Consider the following 27,830-nt stretch of genomic DNA (forward strand, 5'->3'; position numbering starts at 1 on the left):
CATTTATTGTGCATGTGTGTTTGTGCCTGTAAACAGTGAGTAAATATATAACCCACTGCTCTAAGTAAACTTAGTGACAGGAGTGTTTTGTGGCGTTTTTGTATGTAAACACACTTGTCTTACTACTAGACTTTTGTGAACTTATTCTTAACGATGCTCCAATCATTTACGCAATCTTTTTGTCACATATTTATCTTTTTTGCACTTAATTATTGTCACTCTTAGAGTTAGAGCTGGGCTCGATGATAGTCATATTGTATCCTAGTTCAAAATGTCATTCCAATAACAAATATGATATCCACCAGTACTTTTCCGTTTTTGTGTGTCTAGCTACCTAGTAGCAGGATGCCTTTGAAACCATGAAAACCAGCCATGTGACACCTCATGTTGATAGCATATGGTGCCCTGCATTTTGCCTCTAATGCTTATCGCTAGTGGTATTTTCCATGTCTGAATTCAAATTGAAGATATTGAATTTTATTATGATTCTGGGTTTGTTTCATACTTTGATTTACTCTGGTTCTTTCTTGGGCTGGAATGCCAAGTTTAACCCTGTTTAGCCATTTTTGGTTTGCTTGCATTGGTCCGTTATTTTATATTTATTTATGCATTTGGCAGACGCTTTTATGCAAAGCGACTTACAGAGCCCTTATTACAGGGACAATCCCCCCTGAGCAACTTGGAGTTAAGTGCCTTGTTCAAGGACACAACTGGTGGTGGCTGTGAGGATCGAACCAGCGTCCTTCTGATTACCAGTTTACCAGTTATGTGCTTTAGACCACTACACCACCACATTTCCTTCAGCATTTCAAACCAGTACAATTCACACCAACTGTCTAAGCCATTCCCCATTTGGCGCTTTGCATACTACCATACTGCTATTACTATTTATCCTAATAACCGATATGGCAGAAGTAGTACGAGTAGTATGGGTAGAATGCAATTCCGAACTGTGCATAATGAAAGCTACTCCCCTGAATATAGCCCTAGTAGTTATGAATTGAAAACAAATATGACTGATACAAATAGACAATGACAGTAATTTGCAACATTTTCTAGCGCAATTTATGTATTTGCTCCTTATGGTGATAATGATGTTGGTGGGGAACTAATAACATTCTGACGTAATGACGACATTGTTGTGCGTAGCCACTGCTTGCTCACATCTCGTACTCAGTGAGTGGTCTTCTCCCACTCAGCGCACGCACTGAGAGCAGCATCAGCACCGGGTAGAGGATGCGCATCGCTGAATGACCCTGCCGCAACGTTAACACATCTTACTGCGTGTACCTGAGTGTAACTGCAAATAGATTACTGTCAAAGGTTTTTCCAGTGGGACGGGGGAATGATAAACCCCGGATTCCCCGGACCGTTGTACTGTTCGTCAGGATGCGATCACTGAGTCGACAGTGGGCCTCGCTATTCACCGAGGTTTTCTTCATCACAACAGTCGCCCTCAGCGCTGCAATGGCAGGTAAGAGTATTGGATTTTAATAGTTTAGTTGATGGAGATAATATAACGGAGACGCGTGATTTCAGAAGAACGCCTTGGCTGTAATGTCAAGGCATGTCATTACGTTAAATGAACTGTATCAATGCATATCACCATAGCCCAAAACAGGTTGTGCAACAATATAATTAGGATATATTCAATATATTCGTTTCTCTGTCCACATGTGCGCTGCAATCATATTCTAAAAGTCATAAGTCGCCCATTCAAGTATTCTGATTATTTTAAATATATGTATTTTGTATTATATAGCCTAAGCTACTTCTCCGTTTACTCAATTAATACATTAATTTTATAACGCATAGAAAAATTATATTGGCATTATGATCATGCTGTATTGCCAGATGGGAACTTTTCTCCCAAGATTTTTTTTTCTCCCTTAACTCTTATGGAGTTTTAAGTTCCTTGCCACTCTAAAAATAAACCATTTTTAAAGCATGAGCATTTTTCAATCACATTTTTCATTAAAACTGCTCAATGAGGACAAATTGAAGATATTACAGACATAATACAGCATTATTTTTTGTTGGAGCATAATTTTCTGTAAAACAGCTTTGAAACAATGTGTGTTGTGAAAAGCTCTATACAAATAAATTAATATTTTTGCTATGGACCAAATTAATTCTGACTTAAATTGCTTCAATTTCTGTCTCTGGTTATAATATAGTTCTAATATAATTTTTTTGTTGTTAATAACAATGTAATAATTATGTATGTGTGTGTGTATGTATATACGTATATATATATATATATATATATATATATATATATATATATATATATATATATATATATATTTATTAATATTAATATTTTTAAATGTTATGCTAATTTTAAACACTGTATATGAAGATATAATGTTTTTTTAGGCAGTTAAACACAGGGCACAGAATTGGGTGACAAGCTTCTGTTTAAACATGAGGCAATTGTTGATCAAGAAAAAACAGATTGGCTCTGTGACGCAGATAGAAGAAATATGTACCGCTCTAATCCACGTGTGTGAACATTTTGGCCTTGTGTCTGCTCCCCAGTGAAACAGGGATTGTGTGCACTTAGGGTTTGTGATAATGTCCTGATAACTTCATGACATTCATTCATACACACGTTCCAGGGGCTATTCTTTAACCTCTTGTCAGTGTGTAATGGAAATAGTCAGGAGGAAAACTCAGACCCTGAAACGTTCCTTCTGTCACTCAAGTCTGTGCTATAAATAAAAACTATGTGAACATGACGCCAACCAGAGTCCCTTAAGCCACTGTAAAAAAATTAAAGTTGAGCACACTTAAACATTCAACGCAACTCAATGCATTAAGATTTTTGGGTTCTCTCAACTACATTAGAATAATTGTCCGCAGTAATATTGCTTCATTTAATCAATGTGAATGTGTTTGTTCACTAAATGCAAAAATTCTAACTTCCGGTTCAGACAACTGACAATCCACAATGGGATAAATGTTATTTTGTTATCATTTAAAGTACTTTTATATTATGTTACCAGCAATCTTTGCCTCTGAAGAGAGAGGTAGCTATGTCTTGCGAGGCAAAGCATGATCAATTGTTTGATATAGACACACAATAGATGTAAGTCTTTACACACAAACCTCAATAATGGTGACAATCAACAAACCTCATTGTTAAAAGATGAGCTCCTAACATCACCACACAACTATTAACTAACGGTGCCAAAAAACAACAACAAAAAGCATAAATAAAGTCAACAAACGGAAAGGAACAAGCCTAAAACAATAACACATAATTTATTCATGTTGCAATGCATGCTGGTAACTCACAAATCAGCAACACTGTTCAATGTGAAATTGTTCGTTCAGACAACTCTGTTTGAGTTGGGACAACATTTGGGGTACTATTGTTGGTCTAACTTGTGTTTTTATATAGATGCAAAGTAATTTATATTTTGAGTTTTTGGGACTCAACCCCCCATAAGCTGGATAAAATGCAATTACATTTTTTACAGTTTACATTAGACAAATACAATCCAAAGACAAATCTGGTATATTTCTTTATTTACCCGCAACAAACCAGATTTCTGGAACATGGTGGCTGGTCTAAAAATGACCATACAAAGACCAGATGAGACTAACTAGAAACCAGCTACCCTTGTTCTAAAAAACACAGCTTCTTAAACAGGGGTTTCCAGATGTGGTGGTATTACCATGCCATACCATACCATCTTTTACCTTGTCTTTAGACACACTCATGTCTACTTTATTAGGTACCATTTACACCTAATTATTCATGCAATTATCGAATCAGCCAATTGTGTGGCAGCAATGCAATGCATAAAATCATGCATATATGGGTCGGGAACTTCAGTTGATATTCACATTTACCAAACAATGTGATCTCAGTGATTTCGACTGTGGCATGGTTGTTGGTGCCAGACGGGCAGGTTTGAGTATTTCTGTAACTGCTGATCTCCAGGGATTTTCATGCACAACAGTCTCAAGAGTTTACTGTATCAAAAACAAAAAACATCCAGTGAGCGACAGTTGTGCAGACGGAAATGCCTTGTTGATGAGAGAAGTCATTGGAGAAAGGCCAGACTGGTTCGAGGCTACAGTAAAGACCATGTCGACATCAGGTTCTACTTCTGTAAGCCTAGAACTGAAATCTGAGGCTGCAGTGTGCCTACCATCAGTGTACCTCAGCAGAAGTTGATTCATCAGATCAGGCTATGTTTTTCTAGTCTTTAACTGTCCGGTTTTGGGGAGCCTATGCCCACTGCAGCCTCAGCTTAAGTTTTTCCTCATTCTGATGGCTGATGTGAACATTACCTAAATGAAGGTGCTGACCAATATCTGCATGATTTTATGCATTGCACTGCTGCCACACAATTGGCTGATTAGATAATCACATGAATATGTAAATGTACAGGTGTACCTAATAAAGTGATTGGGTAGGTCAAGCTTCAAAATGTCTAAAAATCACAATAAAAATATTGTAAAATGTATTTCCTCACACAAAGCTGTCATATGGCATCTGGATACTTGGTATATAGCATACAAGTCCAATGGACCACTTTTTAATTTGGAGCCTAACAAATGCATTTACTCGCATTATATTTGTGCTCCACTGTAGAGATAGAGTCATACAGGTTGAAAAAACATGAGAGTGAGGAAATGTATAGAATATAATAATTTTTGGTTGAACTATGCCTTAATCACTCACAATTGTGCTCGTGTTGATGTTTAATATGGGTATGTCCATCTAAGTCTCTGTTTCTGATGCTTCTTGCTGACACACTTCTGATTTAATGCCTAGATCTGGGAAGCCTAGTACGTTTCCAGCTGTCTGTCTCTTTATTAACTTCTTTGTCTCCAGTGTAAACTGCTTTCTGTGTGCTTTTGCTCCTGTTCTGCTATTGCGTGACAAGTGTATATGTTAGTTTGACTGAGGAGAGAGGCTAAACTACATGTCAGAACTAAGCCGCTGTGAAAGAGGGCAAGATGTTTTAAGCAGCAAGCTGCGTAGACGGTAATCCTTGTGTGTGTGTGTGTGTGTGTGTGTGTGTGTGTGTGTGTGTGTGTGTGTGTGTGTGTGTGTGTGTGACTTTGATTGTTCTGTCAATTTAATCTCACTTCAAAGCATATGCCTAAATCTCAGATTGGTACTGCATTGCTGTGAGAGCGAGAAGAGCTTCTCTCAAATAATTTTTCTCTTTTTTACAATTATGATTTTAATCATTTATTAATAAAAAATAAATAAATAATTATAATAAAAAATATTGTATTAATGTGCACCACAGAAGTTGTTTGTAATTTTTATGTAAAAATGCAGTATAAAAACTGTTAGTTGGGTAACTTGTAGTCAATACATGTACTTTTACTTTAGTTAATATGTAAAAACATTTTATAAGAAAAAAGTATGATTTAACTTATAGTTAATGGTATATGACAGTATGTTTAATAACACAATACATGTATTTTTCCGGTATACTATTGTTAAAATTACGTAAACAAAAACAATAACTGGATATTCCCAGAAGTCCCTATGTGGCATCACATTTGATAATATTCAATTAAAATAGCATTTTTTTCCTATTTTTTTTTGTTTTTGTATCAGTAATGTAGATTGGGGTGTTTTATGTTACTTTTTATGTTGTTTAGATTTGTTTTTGTTATATTTTCTCCCCTTTTCTCCCCGATTTGGAATGCCCAATTGCCAGTGCGCTCTAGGTCCTAGTGGTGGCGTAGTGACTAGCTTTAATCTGGGTGGCAGAGGACAAATCTCAGTTGCCTCCGTGTCTGAGACCATCAATCCGCGCATCTTATCACGTGGCTTGTTGAGTGCATTACCATGGAGACATAGCGCACGTGGAGGCTTCATGCTATTCTTCGCGGCATCCAAACACAACTCGCCACATGATCCACCGAGAGCAAGAGCCAAACATTATAGTGACCACATGGAGGTTACCCCATGTGACTCTACCCTCCCTTGCAACCGGGCCAATTTGGTTGCTTAGGAGATAGCTCCAGGGGTGGTAGTCAGCATCTTTACTCGCTGAGCTACCCAGGTCCCTATGTTGCTTAGTTAATGTTTAGTGCAATATTTTAGACCCCGTTTTCACCTGGTATTATGATGCGTCTTGGGTGATCCAATCGCATGTGGTCAGTAGAGACACATCGCTGTTTACAACTGGTCACTAAAATGCACCGTCTGTGACCACTTGTGTTTGATTTGGAGGAGAGTGTCTCCATTTCATGATGACATACTGTACATCAATCACTAAGTCAGTGTGTTACTGCATGATATTAAAGTGCAACAAAGTCAGAAAAGACAAAGAAAGCACGAATATATATATATATATATATATATATATATATATATATATATATATATATATATATATATATATATACACTCACCTAAAGGATTATTAGGAACACCTGTTCAATTTCTCATTAATGCAATTATCTAATCAACCAATCACATGGCAGTTGCTTCAATGCATTTAGGGGTGTGGTCCTGGTCAAGACAATCTCCTGATCTCCAAACTGAATGTCAGAATGGGAAAGAAAGGTGATTTAAGCAATTTTGAGCGTGGCATGGTTGCTGGTGCCAGACGGGCCAGTCTGAGTATTTCACAATCTGCTCAGTTACTGGGATTTTCACGCACAACCATTTCTAGGGTTTACAAAGAATGGTGTGAAAAGGAAAAACATCCAGTATGCGGCAGTCCTGTGGGCTGAAAATGCCTTGTTGATGCTAGAGGTCAGAGGAGAATGGGCCGACTGATTCAAGCTGATAGAAGAGCAACTTCGCCTGAAATAACCACTCGCTACAACCGAGGTATGCAGCAAAGCATTTGTGAAGCCACAACACGCACAACCTTGAGGCGGATGGGCTACAACAGCAGAAGACCCCACCGGTACCACTCATCTCCACTACAAATAGGAAAAAGAGGCTACAATTTGCAAGAGCTCACCAAAATTGGACAGTTGAAGACTGGAAAAATGTTGCCTGGTCTGATGAGTCTCGATTTCTGTTGAGACATTCAGATGTCAGAATTTGGCGTAAACAGAATGAGAACATGGATCCATCATGCCTTGTTACCACTGTGCAGGCTGGTGGTGGTGGTGTAATGGTGTGGGGATGTTTTCTTGGCACACTTTAGCCCCCTTAGTGCCAATTGGGCATCGTTTAAATGCCACGGCCTACCTGAGCATTGTTTCTGACCATGTCCATCCCTTTATGGCCACCATGTACCCATCCTCTGATGGCTACTTCCAGCAGGGTAATGCACCATGTCACAAAGCTCGAATGATTTCAAATTGGTTTCTTGAACATGACAATGAGTTCACTGTACTAAAATGGCCCCCACAGTCACCAGATCTCAACCCAATAGAGCATCTTTGGGATGTGGTGGAATGGGAGCTTCGTGCCCTGGATGTGCATCCCACAAATCTCCATCAACTGCAAGATGCTATCCTATCAATATGGGCCAACATTTCTAAAGAATGCTTTCAGCACCTTGTTGAATCAATGTTCTGAAGGCGAAAGGGGGTCAAACACAGTATTAGTATGGTGTTCATAATAATCCTTTAGGTGAGTGTATCAAATCAAATCAAATCACTTTATTGTCACACTACCATGTACACAAGTGCAACAGTAGGTGAAATTCTTGTGTGCAGTTCCGAGCAACATAGCAGTCATGACAGTGACGAGACATATACCAATTAAAATAAACAACATACTTACACAAAACAATTTACAAATCAAATGTACACATACTTACACAACACAATAATTATATACAATGTACAGTAAACAATACACACAATATACAATACACACAATATACAATACAATAAGTAGGAGTATATGAAATATATATATATATATATATATATATATATATATATATATATATATATATATATGAAGTAGTATATTGAGGAGAATATGTTGACAGTCCAGTGTGAAATTATAGATGAATAAAGTGCAGTGCTAATTATTGATCGTGATAGATCAAGTGTTCAACAGTCTGACTGCTTGGGGAAAGAAGCTGTCATGTAGTCGGCTGGTGCGGGTACTGATGCTGCGATACCGCCTGCCTGATGGTAGCAGCGAGAACAGCCCATGACTCGGGTGGCAGGAGTCTCTGATGATCCTCCGAGCTTTTTTCACACACCGCCTAGTGTATATGTCCTGGAGGGAGGGAAGCTCACCTCCGATGATGTTTCTGGCAGTTCGCACCACCCTTTGCAGGGCTTTGCCGTTGTGGGCGGTGCTATTGCCGTACCAGGCAGTGATGCAGCCAGTCAGGTTGCTCTCTACAGTGCTGGTGTAGAACTGTGTGAGGATGTGTTGGTTCATTCCAAACTTCCTCAGCCGTCTCAGGAAGAAGAGGCGCTGGTGAGCCTTCTTCACAACGGCCTCAGTGTGGACGGACCATGTGAGTTCTTCAGTGATGTGGACACCGAGGAACTTGAAACTGCTGACTCTCTCTACCGGTGCTCCATTGATGGTGATGGGGCTGTGTTCTCCGTCTTTCCTCCTGAAATCCACCACAAGCTCCTTGGTTTTACTGATGTTGAGGGAGAGGTTGTGCTCCTGACACCAGCGTGTCAGAGTGTGCACCTCCTCTCTGTAGGCTCTTTCATCATTGTCAGTGATCAGACCTACCACCGTCGTATCGTCACCAAATTTAATGATGGCATTGGAGCTATGTATTGCCACACAGTCATGTGTGTACAGTGAATACAGGAGTGGGCTGAGAACACAGCCCTGTGGGGCTCCAGTGTTGAGGGTCAGTGATGAGGAGGTGTTGCTGCCCATTCTAACCACCTGACGTCTGCCTGACAGGAAATCCAGGATCCAGCTGCACAGCAAGCCGTTTAAGCCCAGAGCCCGGAGTTTCACATCAAGCTTGGAGGGCACTATGGTGTTGAATGCTGAGCTGTAGTCTACAAACAGCATTCTCACATATTTGTTCCTTTTTTCCAGATGGGAGAGAGCAGTGTGTAGTGTAGATGCAATGGCATCATCAGTGGAGCGGTTGTTGCGGTAGGCAAACTGCAATGGGTCCAAAGAGGGGGGCAGAACAGAGCAGATGTAATCTCTGATTAACCTCTCAAAGCGTTTGCTGATGATGGGAGTCAGAGCAACAGGATGCCAGTCATTTAAGCAAGTGATTGTAGCTTGCTTCGGTACGGGCACAATGGTTGATGTTTTGAAGCATGTGGGGACTACAGACAGGGAGAGGGACAGATTGAAAATGTCCGTAAAAACACCAGCCAGTTGATTCGCGCATGCTCTGATGACGCGGCCCGGAATGCCGTCTGGACCCGCGGCTTTACGGATGTTCACCCATCGGAAGGATCGGGTTACATCCACAACAGAGACGGAGAGTGAACCAACCTCTGTAGCGTCAGCCGCGAATGCTCTCTCCGTGAGGGCGGTGGTGTTGTCCTTGAAACGAGCATAAAATGTATTAAGTTTGTCCGGGAGAGATGCAGCGGTGTTCACAGCGGAGTCTTTATTCCGTTTGTAGTCCATGATGGTATTAATTCCCTGCCACATACTTCTAGAGTCAGTGGTGTTGAACTGACCTTCAAGTTTGTGCCTGTACTGGCGTTTGGCTTCACTGATGGTGTTACGGAGGGCATAACTGGCTTGTTTACGCTCCTCCGTGTTAGAAGAATTAAAAGCGGAGGACCACGCATTGAGTGCCGCGTGAACCTCGCCGTTAACCCATGTTTTCTGGTTGGGGTATATCCGTATTGTTTTGGTCGGAACAACATCCTCTACGCACTTCCTGATGAAACACGTTACGCTGTCAGCGTAAACCTCAATGTCGTCATCAGAGGCGGACCGGAACATCTCCCAGTCCGCGTGATCAAAACAGTCTTGTAGCGCAGAGTCTGATTGGTCCGACCAGCACTGGATCGTTCTGAGGGTGGGTGCTTCCCGTTTCAGCTTCTGCTTGTAAGCGGGCAAAAGCAGAATGGAAGAATGGTCCGATTTGCCAAATGGGGGGCGGGGGAGGGATTTGTAGCCATTCCGGAAAGGAGAGTAACAATGATCTAAAACCCGATCCCCTTGAGTGTTAAACTTTATGTGTTGGTGGTATTTTGGAGCGATTGTTTTGAAGTTGGCTTTATTAAAGTCCCCGGTAACAATGAACGCAGCCTCAGGGTGCGTGGTTTCCTGCTCACTTATACTCCCATACAGTTCCCTGAGTGCTCGGTCTGTGTCGGCTTGTGGGGGGATGTACACAGCTGTGATGATGACCGCTGTGAATTCCCTCGGTAGCCAGAATGGTCGACACAGAAGCATGAGATATTCTAGATCAGGAGAGCAGAAAGACTTGATGAAATGTACGTTCCTCTGATCAAACCATGATTTGTTGCTTTTACCGGAGAGGTCTTTCGCTCTGTCTGCTCGGTGCACGGAAAAGCCCGTGATTTCGATGGCCGAGTCTGGAATCTCCGCAGCCAGCCAGGTTTCTGTAAGGCAGATAACACAGCAATCTCTCGTCTCTCGTTGGAAAGAGATCCGCGCCCTCAGCTCGCAGAGCTTGTTGTCCAGAGACTGAACATTTGCCAGTAGTATACTGGGTAGCGGGGGTCGATTTGCACGACGTCTTACTCTGATGAGAACACCGGCTCGTTTTCCTCTTTTCCTTCTGCTTTTCCGCGGACGGGCAGCCAGACAAAGGGCTCCGTCGGCGTGTTTGTAAACAGCGGGTCGGCATTAAGGAATTTGAAGTCCGGTTTTCGATGTGAAATTGTAGAACCAATGTCCAAAAGTGTTTGGCTGTCGTAAACAATAAGGCAGACAACATCCAAGACCAAAAAAACAAAGAACTGTAAACAAAACAAACAATAAACCGCAGTGTTGTAACGGAGCTCGCAACGCAGCAGCCATACTCGGCGCCATCTTGAGACCAATATATATATGTATATGTGTGTGTGTGTGTGTGTGTGTGTATATATATATATATATATATATATATATATATATGTATATATATATATATATATATATGTATGTATGTATATATGTATATTTTGTCTTATTGTGTATTCTATATATACCTTATTGTCCATCCAATTTGTATTCTTATTCTATTTCTATTTTTTTATTTATTTATTTTTTTATTATTTTTAATTATTATCTGTCTTATTCCTATATTGTATTTTTGTGCACTGGAAGCTCCTGTCACCATGAAAAATTCCTTATATGTGTCAGCATACCTGGCAATAAAGCTGATTCTGAGGATTGATCCACCTATTTACAACTCAAATGCGATCTGGTCACATGCGTTTTTGACCACATTCGTATGTGGTTTTAGTGATCCAATCACAAAATGTGACCTGTATTTAGGGTGGACCACATGTGATCAGGGTGTTTTGTGTTTGTGTAAGTGCTCCTGGAAGGGCAACTCTTGATGGAAATTAAGTCATCATGTGGCCTTTTTTACCACCTGTGTTACCTGGTGGTTAGCAATACATTTAAAAGAGCAAAGCAGATTTTTGTAGTTTAATGATTTATACGATAGTGGACTGTAATATATACAGTCACCAAATATATATATTCTGTAATGCCTGAAAAATGTTCACTTTTCTATGTGATTTCTTTCTGATGAATTTCTCACAGCCATAGTTTTTTACAGTAAATTTAACAGATGTATTTACAGTGCTCTCTTGACAGATTATTTTTTACTTTTTGTAGATTTTGATGTTATAGAGAGATGTCTGGTAGAAAGTAAAATGCATTTTGGTCTGTCACTGTCTGTTGTCTCAGTTCTGTTTTGCACCTCTGATGTAAAACAAGGACACAATTGGGAGATTATTATTCAAACAAAAAGGTTACAGCTGCCACTCAAGAGTTACTCCATAGAAATGAATAGGCATCTTGAATATTCTGAAGGTGCCTCCTCTTTTGCTCTTTTTCCACTCTTATCTAATATTCTTTCTCCATTCCCTCTTTTTTCCCTCCTTTCCTTACATTTTCTCTCTTGTTCTCACCTATCTGTTTTTCCACCCTTTTCTCTGCTCTCTCTCTATTTAGCACAATGCAGAAGTGATACATTAACCCTTGATTCATAATCTGGTACTATATGCATTCATTCATTTAAGGCACAAATTGCTTCAGGTTTTGTTTTTCCATTTTCCCATATATGTAACATGCATTAATTCAATAACTTTTTGAAATGTCAGGAAAAATAGCAACTTTCTCTGTGTGCTTAAAGGTGCAGTGTGTCATTATTAGCACCACTAGCGGCACCAAACAGAATTGTTTGTTTGTAAATTGAATGTTTCTGTGTTAGATCACACAGTGCAATGTAGAAAGTGCAAAAAAGCCACAGTGTTTACACTTTGACTTAAGAATGACTTAATATAATTGTCTGCATATAAGCTGTGACAAAAGTACTGTATTTTAACTTTGAAAAAATTACACACAACAGTTTAAAGTCAGATGTTAAGTAACTCTGTGACATGAGACCCAGCCCACAAACATCCTTAAATGATCTTAAACATTTAACCTTAAACCTGACACTGAGACAGTGCATGTGTGAAATCTGTCTGGGTCCCTTTGTAAGATAAAATCTGGTGTGCTGAATGAGTTGATCTGAACCAACGCCTTTGCCTTTAGTTCTTAATTTAAAGTAATTTTTCTCAAATGCCACATTTCACACTGACCATATTCTCTAGGACACAGTATGTCAAAGAGGAAGCCATTCTGTATTGTATTATACTGTATGCATGCACATTGTATTAACATGATTTTTTGTTTAACTTTCAAAGGCAAGTGATTCTATTAAAATTCACATTTAGCTTTTGTCTAACATGGGGCACTTTTATTTCCCAATTGAGTCGATAATTCATGCAAATGTGTGCTTCGTTCACTGCACATTATTCATTAATTGGGTCATTACATTTCCCATCTAAGTGACGCAATAGATTACAGCTCATTACTAATTTAGAGACAAGGTTGGCAACCTAACGTCTGTCCTGAATAAGACAAATGTATTCACACATGATGATCAATCAGGAGGTCAGGAAGCAGACAATGATGTAAGAAAATGAGGTAGGCTAGCTAAATATGGAAGAGTTGTAATTTTTTATGATTCATCATGACAACAGTTGATGAAAGAAATAGGAATACTATTTCTGGACACAAACATTTATATGTGCAGTTTTTTAACGTAGTCCGAGTTGGTCAGATAAACAGAGTTGTTAATGGCAACACTCTTATCTATTTATATAACAGATGCCATGTTTCTCTATCCACTTAGAGGTTTCAGGAAAATGCTAAGATTGTGAGGTGACTGCTTAAACAGATTATCTGTCATGAATTACATTTCTGAGCGACTACCAGGACCAAACTTAATTGCAATCGGTTTCTTTGAGTGCTCTGATTATTTTATCAGTTTACAAGGGAAGGATTAACTTGCAGACAGCATGAAACAACAACAGGAGATGGAATGAATAATGAGAAGTGACAAGATTGTAATCATTTTATTTAGATCTTTCCAACACATTTGAAATTGGGAGAGTGCTGTTTATTGACTACATCTTATATTTGACATTTCAAAAATAATAAGCTTCTTTTTTTTTCATTTTAATGATGAGAGAATTCAAACTGAGGCAAACAACACCTCAAAAAGACAGGAAGAACCCACAGCGGTCTAGTTTATAAAAGTGTGTGCCCTTCTCAGTCAACCTGTCATGTCGCATATAACACAAAGTTCTTCACAAAATATCACAACATCACAGAAATGTATAGGCTCACTCTGCTAGCATCCTTTCATTTTGTTTTTTTAGTCAGAACTTCAAGTTCGTTCTCAAATCAGATGTACCATTTGCATTGTTGGTCTTATACAGTACAATTCTCTGCTTTTCCTGCATAATGCAAAATAAGGTAAACAAGTACACCAAAACCAGCTCTACTTTGAGTTAAATCTCCATATTGTACTTCTGACCAAGATGATTTTACTAACAGTAGCCTGTTTCAAACTGTCCTGGATAAATTTAATCTTTACTCTGCACAGAAAGACCAGCATGACTGGGTCACCTTGAGGCATATGTTTGAACCATGGCCAGATGCAGACTCTTTCCCCCCTCAGCAGGGCAGAGTGAGAGATGAATATAGTCCACAAACAGCAGCTCTAGTGTGTGTGTGTGTGTGTGTGCGTGTGTGTGCACGCACTTAGCTAAAGGTTAGGGACAAGATTGTGCCCAAAAGTGAGCTAATTCTGACACAACCTACCTTTCAAGAACGTCCTGAATTAGCTAAACTTTTCTAGGGACAAGGAAGAGGTAGGCCCCACATGTTTGTGTACTTTCAAGTGCTTTGGAAGCATTTACAATTTGGTTACCTGGATTACTCTGTTACTGTATGATTTGATTCCCATTACGTTTATGGGGCTTTTCCACTGCACAGCACGGCTCAACTTGACTCGACTCTACTCGCTTTTTGGGGGTTTTCCAATGTGGATAGTACCTGCCACCTGGTATTTTTTTAGTACCACCTCAGTTGAGGTTCCAAGCGAGCTGAGCCAATACTAAATGTGACATCAAAACCCTGCAGATCATGGATTGGTTGGAGAAAATCGCCACTATCAGCGTCATTGCTATAAGCTAGATGGCAGGTTAGCTTACCCTCGTGCGTCGTCTTTGAGCTAACACAGTGATGTTCTCGTCTGCGCTTTGGTGTATGATTTAGCAAACTCTCCTCTTTTTATAGCGGTATTTTGTCTTGCTGTCGTCAGCCTCTTTTGAAACAAAGTTTGTCGTCTTGCTGTGAAAAACTGAGAATCATGAACACCATTCATTCATTGCTCCTTTTGTTGTGTGTTTGTGTCACGTTTAATATGATGTCACTGCAGTAGAGGCGGCACAACTATGACGATCAGCCTATAATCCCACCCATGTTGAGGCTGCACTAAACTGCAGTGGAAAAGCAAGCTCAGCAATGTAAAGTGAGCAGAGTCGAGTCGAACCGTAATGTGCAGTGGAAAAGTGCCATTAGTCTCCTGAGACTCCCACGTGACTGCTTTGTGCATTTTCAATTTTTCTTTTTGATTTGTAACTAGTAGCACCTAATAAACAAGCAAAAAATAAATAAATGTATCACTGCCAACCATGTTAACATAAATGTAGCATTATATAATTCTGAATCTATGTACTGATTACCCATTATTATTATCTATGTCTGCAAAACATGTTGAGTGGTCCAAACATCATCTGCAACCTGAAACTGAACTTTTGGTTGGATTTTGCACTAGAAAGCTATTGGATGCTCCCTTGGTCCCTTGCTCCTTATTTAGTTAATGACTTAACCTCCAGTGTGCTGTCTGTCTACACTTGTCTCATAACAGTTTGGAGTTATTTTCATCCTAACTCCATATAAAGCCTCTGAAAGCAACATTGTTCTGCTTTTGGATGAACCCATTTATTCTCAGTGTGGAAATGCACAGTAAATATGTATGAAGGAATTTATCAATGTTATTGAATAGAATCGTATTGCACAGTTATAACAAAATTATACAAAATGTATATTAAAATTAAGCAAAATGATCCACAGATGTGTAACAATTTATTCAAAATAACTAACATGTTTTTTCTATTTTTGAGGAAAGTTTCCACATATGTGGACATCATGTTTATCAAGGTCAGGACGTGTGAAAAATGTATGTATTTTTTTATAAGCAGCATATCAAACAAAACTAGACATTGTGCTCTTTACAACAAACAGGTTTCAATTAAAAAACGTAGAGATTTCTTACCAGAGGCACTTTTGTTGGCACCGCATCCGTAGAAGCGCTTCATGGAAATCAACGTCATGTTGTTGTGTCACTTGACTCGGTGCGCCAGACGTTAAACCCTTAAATGACAGTCTAGAGTCTTGTGAACAATATCCAGTCAGTTTTTATTCATTTAAATTATGCGTTGCATATAGTGTAGCCAAAATACAATGTCCAAGCATGTGGACATGGGGTCGCATGAGGTTAATCACAGACTTTTTTATAAACACAAAACTGCAATAAAGAACCTGGACTTGGAATAACTGAAACAAGATTGCAGTTACAGCTACAGTAGGTATTTCAGACTGGACCTGATATCCCATTACCAACAGGAAATGCAGATGCATTTTTGTCAGGAGTAACCTGAGGAAGTGATCTTTTCTTATTTCTGTATGTTAAAGTGATAGCTGGAAAAATTGGCAGTTAGACAGATGGATTCCCTTGAGTTCAACTGATAAAGAGCAGGAAATTCATTTTGAGTGTGTGTGTGTGTGTGTGTGTGTGTGTGTGTGTGTGTGTGTGTGTGTGTGTGTGTGTGTGTGTGTGTGTTTGATGCCAGTGTGCTTGTGTACATGTAAGTGAATGTATGTGTGATTGAAAGATTGTCAAATAAAAAGCGGTTCTGTTTCTCTCATCATGCGATTTGTTTAGATCATAAGCTAGCAGAGTCACCAGAGAGCAGGTCTGTCCATCTCCACACCACTGTTTACAGTGAGATTGTGGGATTCTTGTAAAAACCAACATTACTGATGATGCATCTTTGAATTATTGTGTTTAATGACGCCTTCCTCTCTTAATGGACAGTTCCAGTAAAAGTAAATAGCTGACCTACAGGCAATGACTCTAGTTTTGAGCATTGAAATCCATTTTTATTTACAGGGTGATATGGATATTTTAATTAGTCTAATGTTGTGGTCAAAAGACTATTGAATTTGATGCTCTTATATTTTATTATAAAAGATGGCAACTAATAATCCAGTCAATTGATTGACGTTGTCATTATTAATTATTAGTTTTGGGGGAGAATCTAGTGGGGTACAAGAGTCCAATTTTTAAAATGCTTCTATTTAGTATATTTCTGATTTAATATGTTTTCATTACAAATGATATTTTCTGCAAAACAATTTCTGATATAATTTAACATGAATTTCAAAATGTAATACATAGTAATTTTTTTAATAACAGTAGGCACTCGAACTGGCAGGAACTATTTGGGGCAAAACCTGATGATCCATGATATCTCAGCATCATTTGAGAATACTCCAAAAAGCTTGTGCTCCAATGAAAAAAGAAAATAAAAAAAAATCTGAACTTAGGTGTTCAATTTCACAAATTTGCTTTGTGGCTTAGTGACTTATAAATAGTGCAGAATCATTCATATTAATTTACTTCAAAAAAATTCTAAAGGCTAAACGGATTATAAAGGATTATTTCCAGCTTTAAATTAGATTTTGAATTTCAGATGTTCAACATGGACTCAAGACTCTTTAACTTCAGTGTATAACGATGGTATTTTGACATACTGGACACCATTTACTTCTACCCTAAATACATTATAAAGATTATAAAATCTTCATAGCATCTTCTCAATGGTCATGTTTTTTTTTGTTTTTTTTTGCTCTGGTTCAGGAGAGTTCACCCCCTGCCCCTTTCAGCTACTGCATTGGCAGTGACTCACACCTGATGTTGTCACACATACCCAGTTGCCATAGCAGTTGTTATGGAAACTGGAGCAGAGGTTTCAATGGCTGAGTCTTCCAGAAGTGGAACTCAGTTGTTAATTTCAATTGCTTTGTTGATGATTATTTGTTTTCCCATGCTGTTTAAATGCCATCAAAAGCTTAGCAGCTCAGCTGTATCTTTATCAAAACTGTTTGTTGGAATGAAATTTAATGTTAGCCCTGGCATGTGGTGTTCTGATGAAAATGTACATTTGTGCATTTGTCTCACACTTTTATCCAAAGCTTACAGTGTGTTGAGAGTTGAAGGTTGATTTGACTCATTCCATGTAATGTGTGTCCAAAGACAAGATCCATGCAATCATTTGTCATAGAATAATCTCTCTTAATATTCTTTCTGTTTTTTACAGTCATTTGTTGATAAAAAAAAATAAATAAAAAATAAGCATTACATTTCAATTACAAAGAGCACAGATGAGGTAAAGAAGCCATTAGAGTCGTCTCTCATTAATATTTGCTTTTTACAGCAATCTATACATAACTGCCATTGTTCTGCCTATTTTTAGCATGTGTTTTACAAATCAATGTAAATAGGTAAAATAAGGTCATATTATGTGACTAGGCATTACTTTACAGAGAGCTTATGACCTAATAGATAAGTGTTGCCTTAAGAACAGGTGGTGCAAACAAATTAAGCACTGTAGTTACAAACTAACTAGTAGTTACTAAGCCCTTCATGTGAACTTTACATCCTAACTTACGTGAGAACTTACGCACAGCTGGTGCAACCCTACCCTGGTGCTTTTGCAGACATTGTTGTGACCTTTAGCTGTCAAATATCTGTTTTTGCTGTCTCATAAGAGATAGTATAATTTGAAAGCACGCTATATTAAGGACAGCTTGCGTTTGTTTAGGTCTACCACTCATTCTACTCATTTCTATTTTACATTCATCAGTTAATTCATAAAATATAATATGTCTTATATAATAGAAATAATATGTATAATATATAATAATAAGTCATATCATGCTAACTTGATGAAGGACTCTGTTTATTCTTTTGGAGTTTAGAGATAGGTCTTGAGATCCTGGATGAGATGATGGATAGATACTCATTCATAATTGTTTCTTTGCCTTAGTTGTGGGACATTGCCCTCGGAGTCTGGACTGTGCCAGGGAGCGACGGCACTTCTGTCAGCCCGGCTCTTCACACTGCGGTCCATGCCTAGACCCATTTGTTGAGAACAAACGAGGGAAGTGTGTGGTCAGGAGACGAAATCACTCTGGTAAGTACTGTTAAATTCAAACTGAGTTTTAAACAGGATCTACAGCCACAAAGATAGAATGGCTGTTGGTTTATAATGAGAGTAAATGAGAGCCAACGCCTTTAAAAAATGTGCTTGATAACTGAGCACAGCTATTCATATTGCAGAGATGAACTTGTGCACAGTAGAGATCAACTTACACTCACAGAACACTTTATCAGGAACACTATACTAATACTGGGTACGGCCTCCCTTCATTCTCAAACCAGCCTCACTTGTAGCCATGAAGGGATGAATATGGTCAGCAACAATACTCAAATAGGCTGTGGCATTTAAGCGATGACTGATTGGTATTAGCGGGCCCAAAGTGTGCCAAGAAAACATTCCCCATATGATTACACCACCAACACCAGACTGGAATGTTGACACAAGGCAGGTTGGGTCCATTGATTGATGCTGTTGGTGCCAAATTCTGGCCCTACCATCTGTGTTCCTCTGCACAAATCAAGATTTATCAGACCAGGCTACATTTTTCCAGTCTTAAGCTAACCAGTTTTGGTGAACCTGTGCCCACTGCAGCCTTTGCTTTCTCTTCTTGGCTGACAGAAGTTGAACCCGACATGTTCTTCTACTGTTGTAGCCCATTCGCCTCAAGATTCGACATGTTGTGTGTTCTGAGATGCTATTCTGCTCACTACAATTGTACAGAGTGGTTATCTGAGTTACTGTAGCCTTTCTGTCAGCTCGAACCAGTCTGGTCATTCTTCATTGAGCTTTCTCATAAACAAGGCATTTCTGTGCACATAACTGCCAATAACTGGATGTTTTTAGTTTTTTTTTTGGCACCATTCTGAGTAAACTCTGGAGACTGTTGTGCATGAAAATCCCAGAAGATCAGCAGTTACAGAAATACTCAAACCAGCCAGTCTGGCACCAACAATCATGCCACGGACTAAATCACTCAGATACAATTTTTTACCAATTCTGATGGTTGATGTGAACATTAACTGAAGCTCCTGACCCGTCTCTGCATAATTTTATGCACTGCACAGCTGCCACAGATTTGACTGATTAGATAATTGCATGAATAAATAGGTGTATAGGTGTTCCTAATAAAGTGCTCAGTGAGTCTATTTTTTTATCATGCAGATTTTGGTTTAATTTAAAAAAGTGACATTTAGAACCATTGTTTAATTGTTATTTTATCTCTGCTCTTTTACACAATTATAATTACAACAATTAAAACATAATGTGCATTATTAATATTTGAAATATATTTATAAAGTACCAAAAGGGGATTTTGCCTGCTGTAATTTTATCGGTCAGTTACAGGGATACTGACCTGATACTTGATGCAGTACTCTTTGTTTATTTTCACGGATCGCTGAAAGCCTGAAGTGAGGAGGACCTAAACGCAAGAGTACAAGATGGGCTTTTATTAAAAAGAAAAACTAAACAGAACACAAGAAAGGAAATAAAACCAATACAATAACAAACCAAAACAAAACATGAATCAGAAATGAAAACTCACACAAAAGAGAAACAAAAACAAAACAAAACCTACAGACAGATAACAAACACGACCGAAAAGACTAGACTGAAGAAAAACAAGACATGTTCGATTTAACAGAGGTAACGAACTGCAGACAGAGCACACAAGGAGAATATATGGGAGAGAAATCAGGTGGAAAAACAAGGAGAACAGGTCTCTGAGATGATTGGCTAACAAGGTAATGAAGTAACCAGCGCTGAGATCACTGCAGCACCTACAAAACAAAATAAAGAGAGAGACATAAGGCGGGGGGCATGATGAAAGACCGAGAGACATGTGGCAATACGGAAACAAAACAAAGCCATGCGCTCTCACAGACACAAACACACAAAGGCCATGAGCGCATATCGCCAGAGACAACCTTAACATGTACTCATGCCAAACGACAGACAAGACGGGACATTTGTGCGGGGTTTCAGACACATATAAAAAGGCAACCAAGACCAAAGCGGTCGAAACCCAGCACAACGTGTCAACGGATCGTGACCCAGACATGCAGCACAAGGCAAGAACCACACGAAGTGTGCCTGAGGTCGTGAGAGACAAACCGAAAAATATGAGTGCATGCTGCAAGAATAACATCATAGCAATGCACTCCTGCCAATAACCAAAAAGACAAGAGAATGCATGACAGCTTCAAAAGGACGAGCCTTGCACTTTCACAAAGACTAGACAAAACACTAAACAAGAATGTCAGAGCTCAGCCACAGAGACAACAAAATACTATCAACAAATGGCTGAATTCTGACAGGTTATGTTCTATCTAATATTAAAACATTTCGCGATTCCCTGTGAACGTAGAATGTTGTATTCACTTAAGAGACTTTTCTATAAATAAATGAGCCCTGCATTTTTTTTCACGATGATGTTATAACAACATATTTGTTTGATCTGTTTGTTTCATTTTTACTACATTTTATCAAAGTTAAAAGTTTTCAGTTGAGTTTCAATTAGATTTTCCTCATCATGTTTATCAGAAAATTAAAATTGACCAAAATGTAAAAATGTATACCAAAGTGGCATCACTTTGGTTTTACTCAAAACTTTAATGTTGAAATTAAACTTATGTTTTAATTTTAGTGGGTTGAATTCTTGACAGTTTTCTTTTTGTCTCTCTTCCACCAACCCCTCTCTATCTATCTAACTCTCTTATGTTATTTCTCTGTCACTATTCCTGTCCAGCAGCCAAGGTGAATTATCTCCCAGAGCTAGATGAAGAGATAGACGTTCTCTCCGCCATCATCAGCAGCAAACACAAAGAATCAGAGATGAAGCACTCGGGTAAGAGCATGGAACCTTTACATTCCCCTCTTTTTCACCCAATACACACATCTTTATTAAATATGTTCAAATTTAGAATAATGGAGGAAATTCACTGTAATGATTCAAGGATGGGGAAGGAGGAATCTGGGACCGGCTTGACAAACACGTAAACTTTTATTATACAACTTAAAAGACAAAAACAAAAACCGCACTGCTTCCACGCAGTCAAGTTGCAAAAACACACGCCCATGCATCTCTCTCTCCCCGTCTGCCGCTGTCTCCTCCTTAAACACTCCCGCCACCCCTCACTGGAACACGAGACTGGTGTGGCACACGCTCTGTGCAGACACTGCTTGGCCCTGCCCTGCTCGCCACATACCCCGATCACCAAAATCAGGCCGGGGAATTCTCCAGGCTGTGATCTATCCCCCTCCCCACCATTTCTAGGAAGGGAGCGTTAGTGCATCATGTTGGTCTCCGGGTCCAGCCAGCATGTCCCTGGGAGTGGGAACAGGACGAGTGGGGGTAGAATAGAGGGAGAAGAAAGCAGAGAGTGCAGAGAGAGACGGGCTCGCCGACCCCGGACACCCCTATCGACTGATCCTAATCCGCTCCTACGCCCCCTGGCGGACGACAGCTGCTCCTCCATTCCTTGGCTGTGGGCAGCGAGTCCTCCATCCCCTGGTGGATGGCAATGGCTCCTCCTTCTCCTGGCGGATGACATCGGCTCCTCCGCTTCTCAGCAGACAACAGTGGCGAGGACTCCAAAACAGCGCCTCCTTCCTCCTTCCCAGTTTGATTTAAGGATGGGAAAGGAGGAAGCTGGGACAGGCTTGACAAACACGGAAACATTTGTTATACAATTTAACTCCTCTCTTTAAACACTCCTGCTGCGCCTCACTGGAACGTGAGACCGGTGTGGCACACAGATGGAACTCATTCACCACTTATCTTCCCGGCCTTGCTCTGCCCAGATGGTGCTCGGCCCCGCCCTGCTAACCACATTCACTAAGACATTAACTGGCCTGAAATAACGTGCTGATAGTGCGGTTTATTTGCACATGCTGCCTATTTTGTTTTAGCACCCAATTCACAAAAGAATGTATGCAAATCACGAAACGCCGCAAACATGCCCAAATAAATCTGTGCTGAATGCATTTTGCAAGCCACAATTACCCAATCTTGCATGCCCATTCTAAGTGCTTTATTGTGAAGGATGCAGCAGCAAAATACCACGATCTGGCATAATTAGCTGGGACTGTACAGTGTCATTCCACCATTGTGATCCAGGCACCTGAATCGACTTTTTAAAGGCATACTGTAGTTCACTCAAAAATGAAAATTCTCTTAACATTTACTCACCATGTGTATGTGTATGACTTGCTTTCTTTAGCAGAACACAAACATCTGAAAGTGAAAGTGGAGATTTAGAGTAAAAAAGGCCTTGAATATTGTTATATTTCTCACCCTCACCCATTATATCACTTCTGAAGATATAGATTTAATCACTGAAGTCATATGGATTACTTTTATGCTGCCTTTATGTGATTTTTGGTGCTAGAAAGGTCTTGACACCATTCACTTGATTGTAAAGACCTACAGAGCTGAGATATTCTTCTAAAATTATTTGTGTTCTGCTGAATGAAGAAATTCATACACATCTGGGATGGAATGAGGGTGAGTAAATGATGAAAGAATTTTCATTTTTGGATGAACTATCCCTTCAAAATGCTGAAAGTGTACTCAACTACACAGTGGGTTTGCCCGTTAATATTTTCCATTCAAAGTGACAATCTCTTTTCTTGTGTTTCATTATGTTCTTCAGCTCCCTCTCCAGCTGCTCCCAAAGTCACAGAGGAAGACCATTCCTTACAGAGCAGTCGGTTCAGAGCAGCGCCATCTCCTACCTCTACTACACCTGAAAAGCCTCTGACAAGTGCCCTGCCTACCTCCTCCTTCTCTACCATCAGCCCAGCCTCACATACTCCCATCAACTCTGCTGTGCACAACGACCCCTTTATCGTCCCGTACCCTTCTGAGGACCACTCCTTCATCAGTGCGTTATGGACAATATTGTTTGTTGATGTTAATAAACATATTAGTTTGTTATTGTGCCTAATCCGCACATTCCTTCTGTATCTTTTTCATGTCAACACTTCCTTGTTTTTTCTCCTGTAGTATATTTGGGTGTGTTTATCATGGCAGGCTCTGTGGCCATGGTCTTGACCGGACTGTATTGGGTCAGGTGAGCATTCATCTATTTGCAGGATGACCAGACTTGAATGTATTTTTTACTGTCTCTCAGTAATGGATCAACTTAAAGGGATAGTTCACCCAAAAATGAAAGTACAAATTCTGTCATTGTTTACTCTCCTTCATGGTATTCCAAATATGAATGACTTTCTGTTTTCCCTGGAGCACCAGAATTGTTTAGCAGAATGTCCGCGCTGTTCAGTGCATAGTGGATGTGGATCAGGGACTTTCAAGCTCCAAAAAGCATCTTAAAAGTATCATATTATGACTTCTGCAATATTCCAAGTCTTCTGAATACATAAAATAGTTTTGTTTGAGAAACAGGTTGAAATGGAATTTATTATTTACTGGAAATACTTGCCTGACAGACGTTAAGCACCATTCACTTTCACTGTATGGAAAAGAGCAGTTTGGACAGTCTGCTATGAATAACTCCTTTTGTGGTCAAAGTCATACGTGCTCAAAAGACATGCATGAATAAGTAGGAATGAAAAATACTGATTCCATTTATTCTTCCTCCTCAGAATGCAGAGAGGAAATCGTCTGTACCAGAAGGTTGATTATCCTGCGTTTGGGTTAAGAGGTCCCCATTCTTATGATGTTGCCATGGTGAGTAGAGCCTATATGCGCAAAGACAAGACAACATCCAGCGAGCTACCAATTTTTCATAGGATCACACACTCTCCTATTATTAATTTCCAGCCTGGAGATAAGACACTTGCCCAGAGTGCCCAGATGTACCACTTTCACCTTCAGAAGCAGCAAATGATGTCACTCAAGTGAGTAATCTCGAAACAGCATTAATAAACTCCAGCTATCCAACTCTCATCATCACAACTGATTTATAACCCATCCTCAACCTTTCTGCCTGGAATTATTAGAGTATATTAGAATAGTGGTTCTCTGCTGGTGGTTCACAGGGCTTTTCTAATATGGTTGTGGAGAAAAGGGAGGGGGGAAAAAAGCAATGCAAATAATGAAATGCAACTAACCATATAATTTTGAAGAGTTAGAATAGCAAAAAAAAAAAAAAGAAAAAAAGGGAGAGGATAAAGCTTACCTTATGTTTTGTCATTGATATCAAATCAATAAAACATTTTACTGTATTTTGGCAAAATTGTATCAATCACACGGTAAAAGCTACCCAAATTTAGCAGATGACAACATATACAGGTTGCATGACATTCCTTCATCCTCAAAAAAACCAAGAACAAAATGAAGCATTAGAAAATATGACCCAGTCTGTATTAAATATGGGTTCACTTGCAGTAAGGTTTAACATAGTTTGTGCAATTTTTTATGTGTGGTGAATTACTGGCTGCGGAGAATATTAAACATTGAAATTCAAGAGACATTAAAAACCAAATTTGTTGATTTTCCTATTCAACCAATGTCATGTTAATAAATTAGCATGTTGTTGTGCCTGTTGCAGTTCATGATAGTATTAAAAAAAATGAATGTATGACTGTAACAAATTTCGTGATTGGGTGCGAGGAGGAAGCGGGAGACAGCAAGGAGCAACTCAAAAGTTTATTTATTTTACAACACAAAACTCACTGTCAGCAGACTGGCAATACACGCTCTCTCTGGGTGTGTGTGTGTGGGGGTAGCTCTTTCTGCCTTCACTAGCATCTGATTCACTCTTAAAACCCATCTCCACTCTCACTACAATGACAAACAACTGTTAGAGACAATCAATGCCATGTGATGATCCTTACCATTCTCATCTCCTAATCTCGCTCTCCATTCACAAGCAGGCGTTCAACCATGCCCCCACCACCATAATGACATTTTTCTTCACTTTTTATGATAAATATTTCAGCACTGTGTTGGGTCATCAATGTAAAATCTGGGCGCTGAAATAAAACCAGTTAAAAACCACTGTGTTAGATTATATCTTCATAGTCACACCTAATATATACCAAATCTGTATTTGAGTGATTTACCCATTGGATTATAAAGCATTCTATGTCATTTTTAGTGTGTTTTATACTGCGTGTCTCTCATTTGCTGGTGGTACCTTTTTCAGGCAAAGAAAGGACTCAAAAATTCTGGAGTCAGGAGCCACCTCAGATGAGGAAAATGAAGATGGAGACTTCACAGTGTATGAGTGCCCTGGACTCGCCCCAGTAAGGGCACAACTTTATTATTCTGAGTGTGACAACTTCTGTCTGTGTACATGTGTGTACAGATCTTATAAATTAAGACACCTGCAGCTGTAATCTATGGTATTATATGTCACCCACAGTGCTATGAGGTCTCCTGTAGTGCTGTAGTGTTTGAAGGTTTCTTTATTTTTGCAGACTGGCGAGATGGAAGTGAAGAATCCACTGTTTGATGACTCCACCTTTCATCTTCACTTGCAGAGGAGTTACAACTGAATGTTAGGACATATCATTTCAGCAAGATAACCACATACACAAACACGCATGAACACTTGAGATTTACAAAGGTGTGCTTACACCATCTGATCCATTCAGGCATTGGTAGCCATGCAGTGAAGGTCATGAAGACACTCTGCACGTATCATGGTCTTCATGGTTCTTATGGACATTTGAGGGCAGGTTTTTTCCTCGCAGAGTCTTTGTCTGCCTGTGTTTCCTTAAAGGAATAGTTCACCCATAAATGAAAATTTGTTGATAATGTACTCACCATCAGGCCATCCAAGTTTCTTTCTTCATCCTAAAAATCTTAAATTCTGTTTTGATGAAGAAAGAAACTCATACATCTTGGATGGCCTGAGGGTGAGTAAATCATCAGCAAATTTTCATTTTTGGGTGAACTATTCCTTTAAGCCTTCTGGTTTATCCAGTTTGATAGTACTTTCTGCTATAAACATGCATCAGTGTCTTTACACTCACAATGCTTGAACATAAGTGATCTGCCAGTGCACTTGATACCAGCTCAAGGCTCATTTAATATCAGGTCATTGCTCAGTTTTATTCTGACTTAATCTGTACTATATTGTGAATACTGTGAAATGGAAAGGAAACCTATTTATAGAATTAACTCTGTAGAGATATCTTGCCTGCAAACACTGTATATTTAGAACAGATGTGGAAGATGCAGATGCCCATTTGCATTACATAAGCAACATTAATGATTACCATATTTTATGTTTAATTCTACCAAATTTGTCTGTGACTGTATTTTGTAAAATACCAATGGTGATTTTTATATTTTTTTATGATCGTGCTCACACAAATAATCCTAAATGAATGTATGTAGCCTCTGTATAATCAGAATGGCCGTACTATGCATGGTTTGAAACTGTATAGGCTAATAAAGAGAGTCCATGTACATTTGTGGTTCACACAAATTATGGAACAAAAACACATATGAACTGTAATATGTGATTTTTTTATCAAACTCAGCAACAAACAAACAAAACAAAAAAAACATCTGTACCTGATTTGCAATATTTAGCTGTTATAGTGGATGACTCAGGCCAGGATTTACCAATTGCGATATGGTATTGTTTGATTTTGGAGCGTGCATTGCTGCTGTTTCTCAAGAAATCTGCCAACAGTAGCCAGTGTCTGTGCTGCATTCATTCTAATTATGGGGACCCCTTCAGGTTCCTCTGAATCTTGTACCTTTGAGTCATCTACAGTAGTTAAACATTGTGACAGTATTGTCTGTATCTCAATGTGGCATTGATGCAGAGGGAAGACCGGAAAATTATAAATGTGCCTCAGCATGCCAATGACCCCATCGTCCTACAGCTGTAGTCAGCCTGCTCTTTTAGACATTCATTGTGGCGATTACTTTAACAGTCTTCTATATGAACTTCAATTTTAAAAATAAATGTTGGCGTATATGCTGGTCTGGTGTGAAAGAGCCCACAAACCTTTTTCAACTACTAAGATTGCCTGACATGCATGTAAAGATGGAATATATAAAGAGGATGAAATAAATATTTATATCAGCTCAAATAATACGTCCCGTCTATTTATATTAAACATAACAGAAATCAAAACATTTTGTGTGGACACAAAATAAACAAGAGCAGAATATTAGAGCTAAAATATCT

The 27,830-nt window shown here is 39.2% G+C and overlaps 1 protein-coding gene across 2 annotated transcripts; it reads left to right on the forward strand.

The window, feature by feature from the left end:
• Window positions 1-27,723, forward strand: LOC127624146 (neural proliferation differentiation and control protein 1-like). 2 transcript variants are annotated; one of them, XM_052098831.1, is made up of 9 exons: window positions 1-1,474; window positions 18,604-18,750; window positions 21,464-21,562; window positions 23,370-23,600; window positions 23,723-23,789; window positions 24,322-24,406; window positions 24,500-24,576; window positions 25,827-25,926; window positions 26,101-27,723. In XM_052098831.1, exons 1-9 carry the CDS (start codon window positions 1,390-1,392, stop codon window positions 26,176-26,178), a joined length of 969 nt encoding a protein of 322 aa, XP_051954791.1. In that variant the 5' UTR covers window positions 1-1,389; the 3' UTR covers window positions 26,179-27,723. The 2 variants fall into 2 exon arrangements, with proteins under 2 accessions (XP_051954791.1, XP_051954799.1); XM_052098839.1 differs by having other exon boundaries at window positions 21,467-21,562.
• Window positions 27,724-27,830: the final 107 nt, after the last annotated feature.

This window comes from Xyrauchen texanus, chromosome 3 (genome assembly GCF_025860055.1).
Source record: "Xyrauchen texanus isolate HMW12.3.18 chromosome 3, RBS_HiC_50CHRs, whole genome shotgun sequence".
NCBI classification, from domain to species: Eukaryota; Metazoa; Chordata; class Actinopteri; order Cypriniformes; family Catostomidae; genus Xyrauchen; species Xyrauchen texanus.

Coding starts and splice junctions, on each gene's coding strand:
- LOC127624146 (XM_052098831.1), top strand. CDS start 1,390: ATGCGATCACTGAGTCGACAGTGGGCCTCGCTATTCACCGAGGTTTTC. Junction 21,563..23,369: donor ATCAGAGATGAAGCACTCGG/GTAAGAGCATGG, acceptor TATGTTCTTCAG/CTCCCTCTCCAGCTGCTCCC. Junction 24,407..24,499: donor ATTCTTATGATGTTGCCATG/GTGAGTAGAGCC, acceptor ATTAATTTCCAG/CCTGGAGATAAGACACTTGC.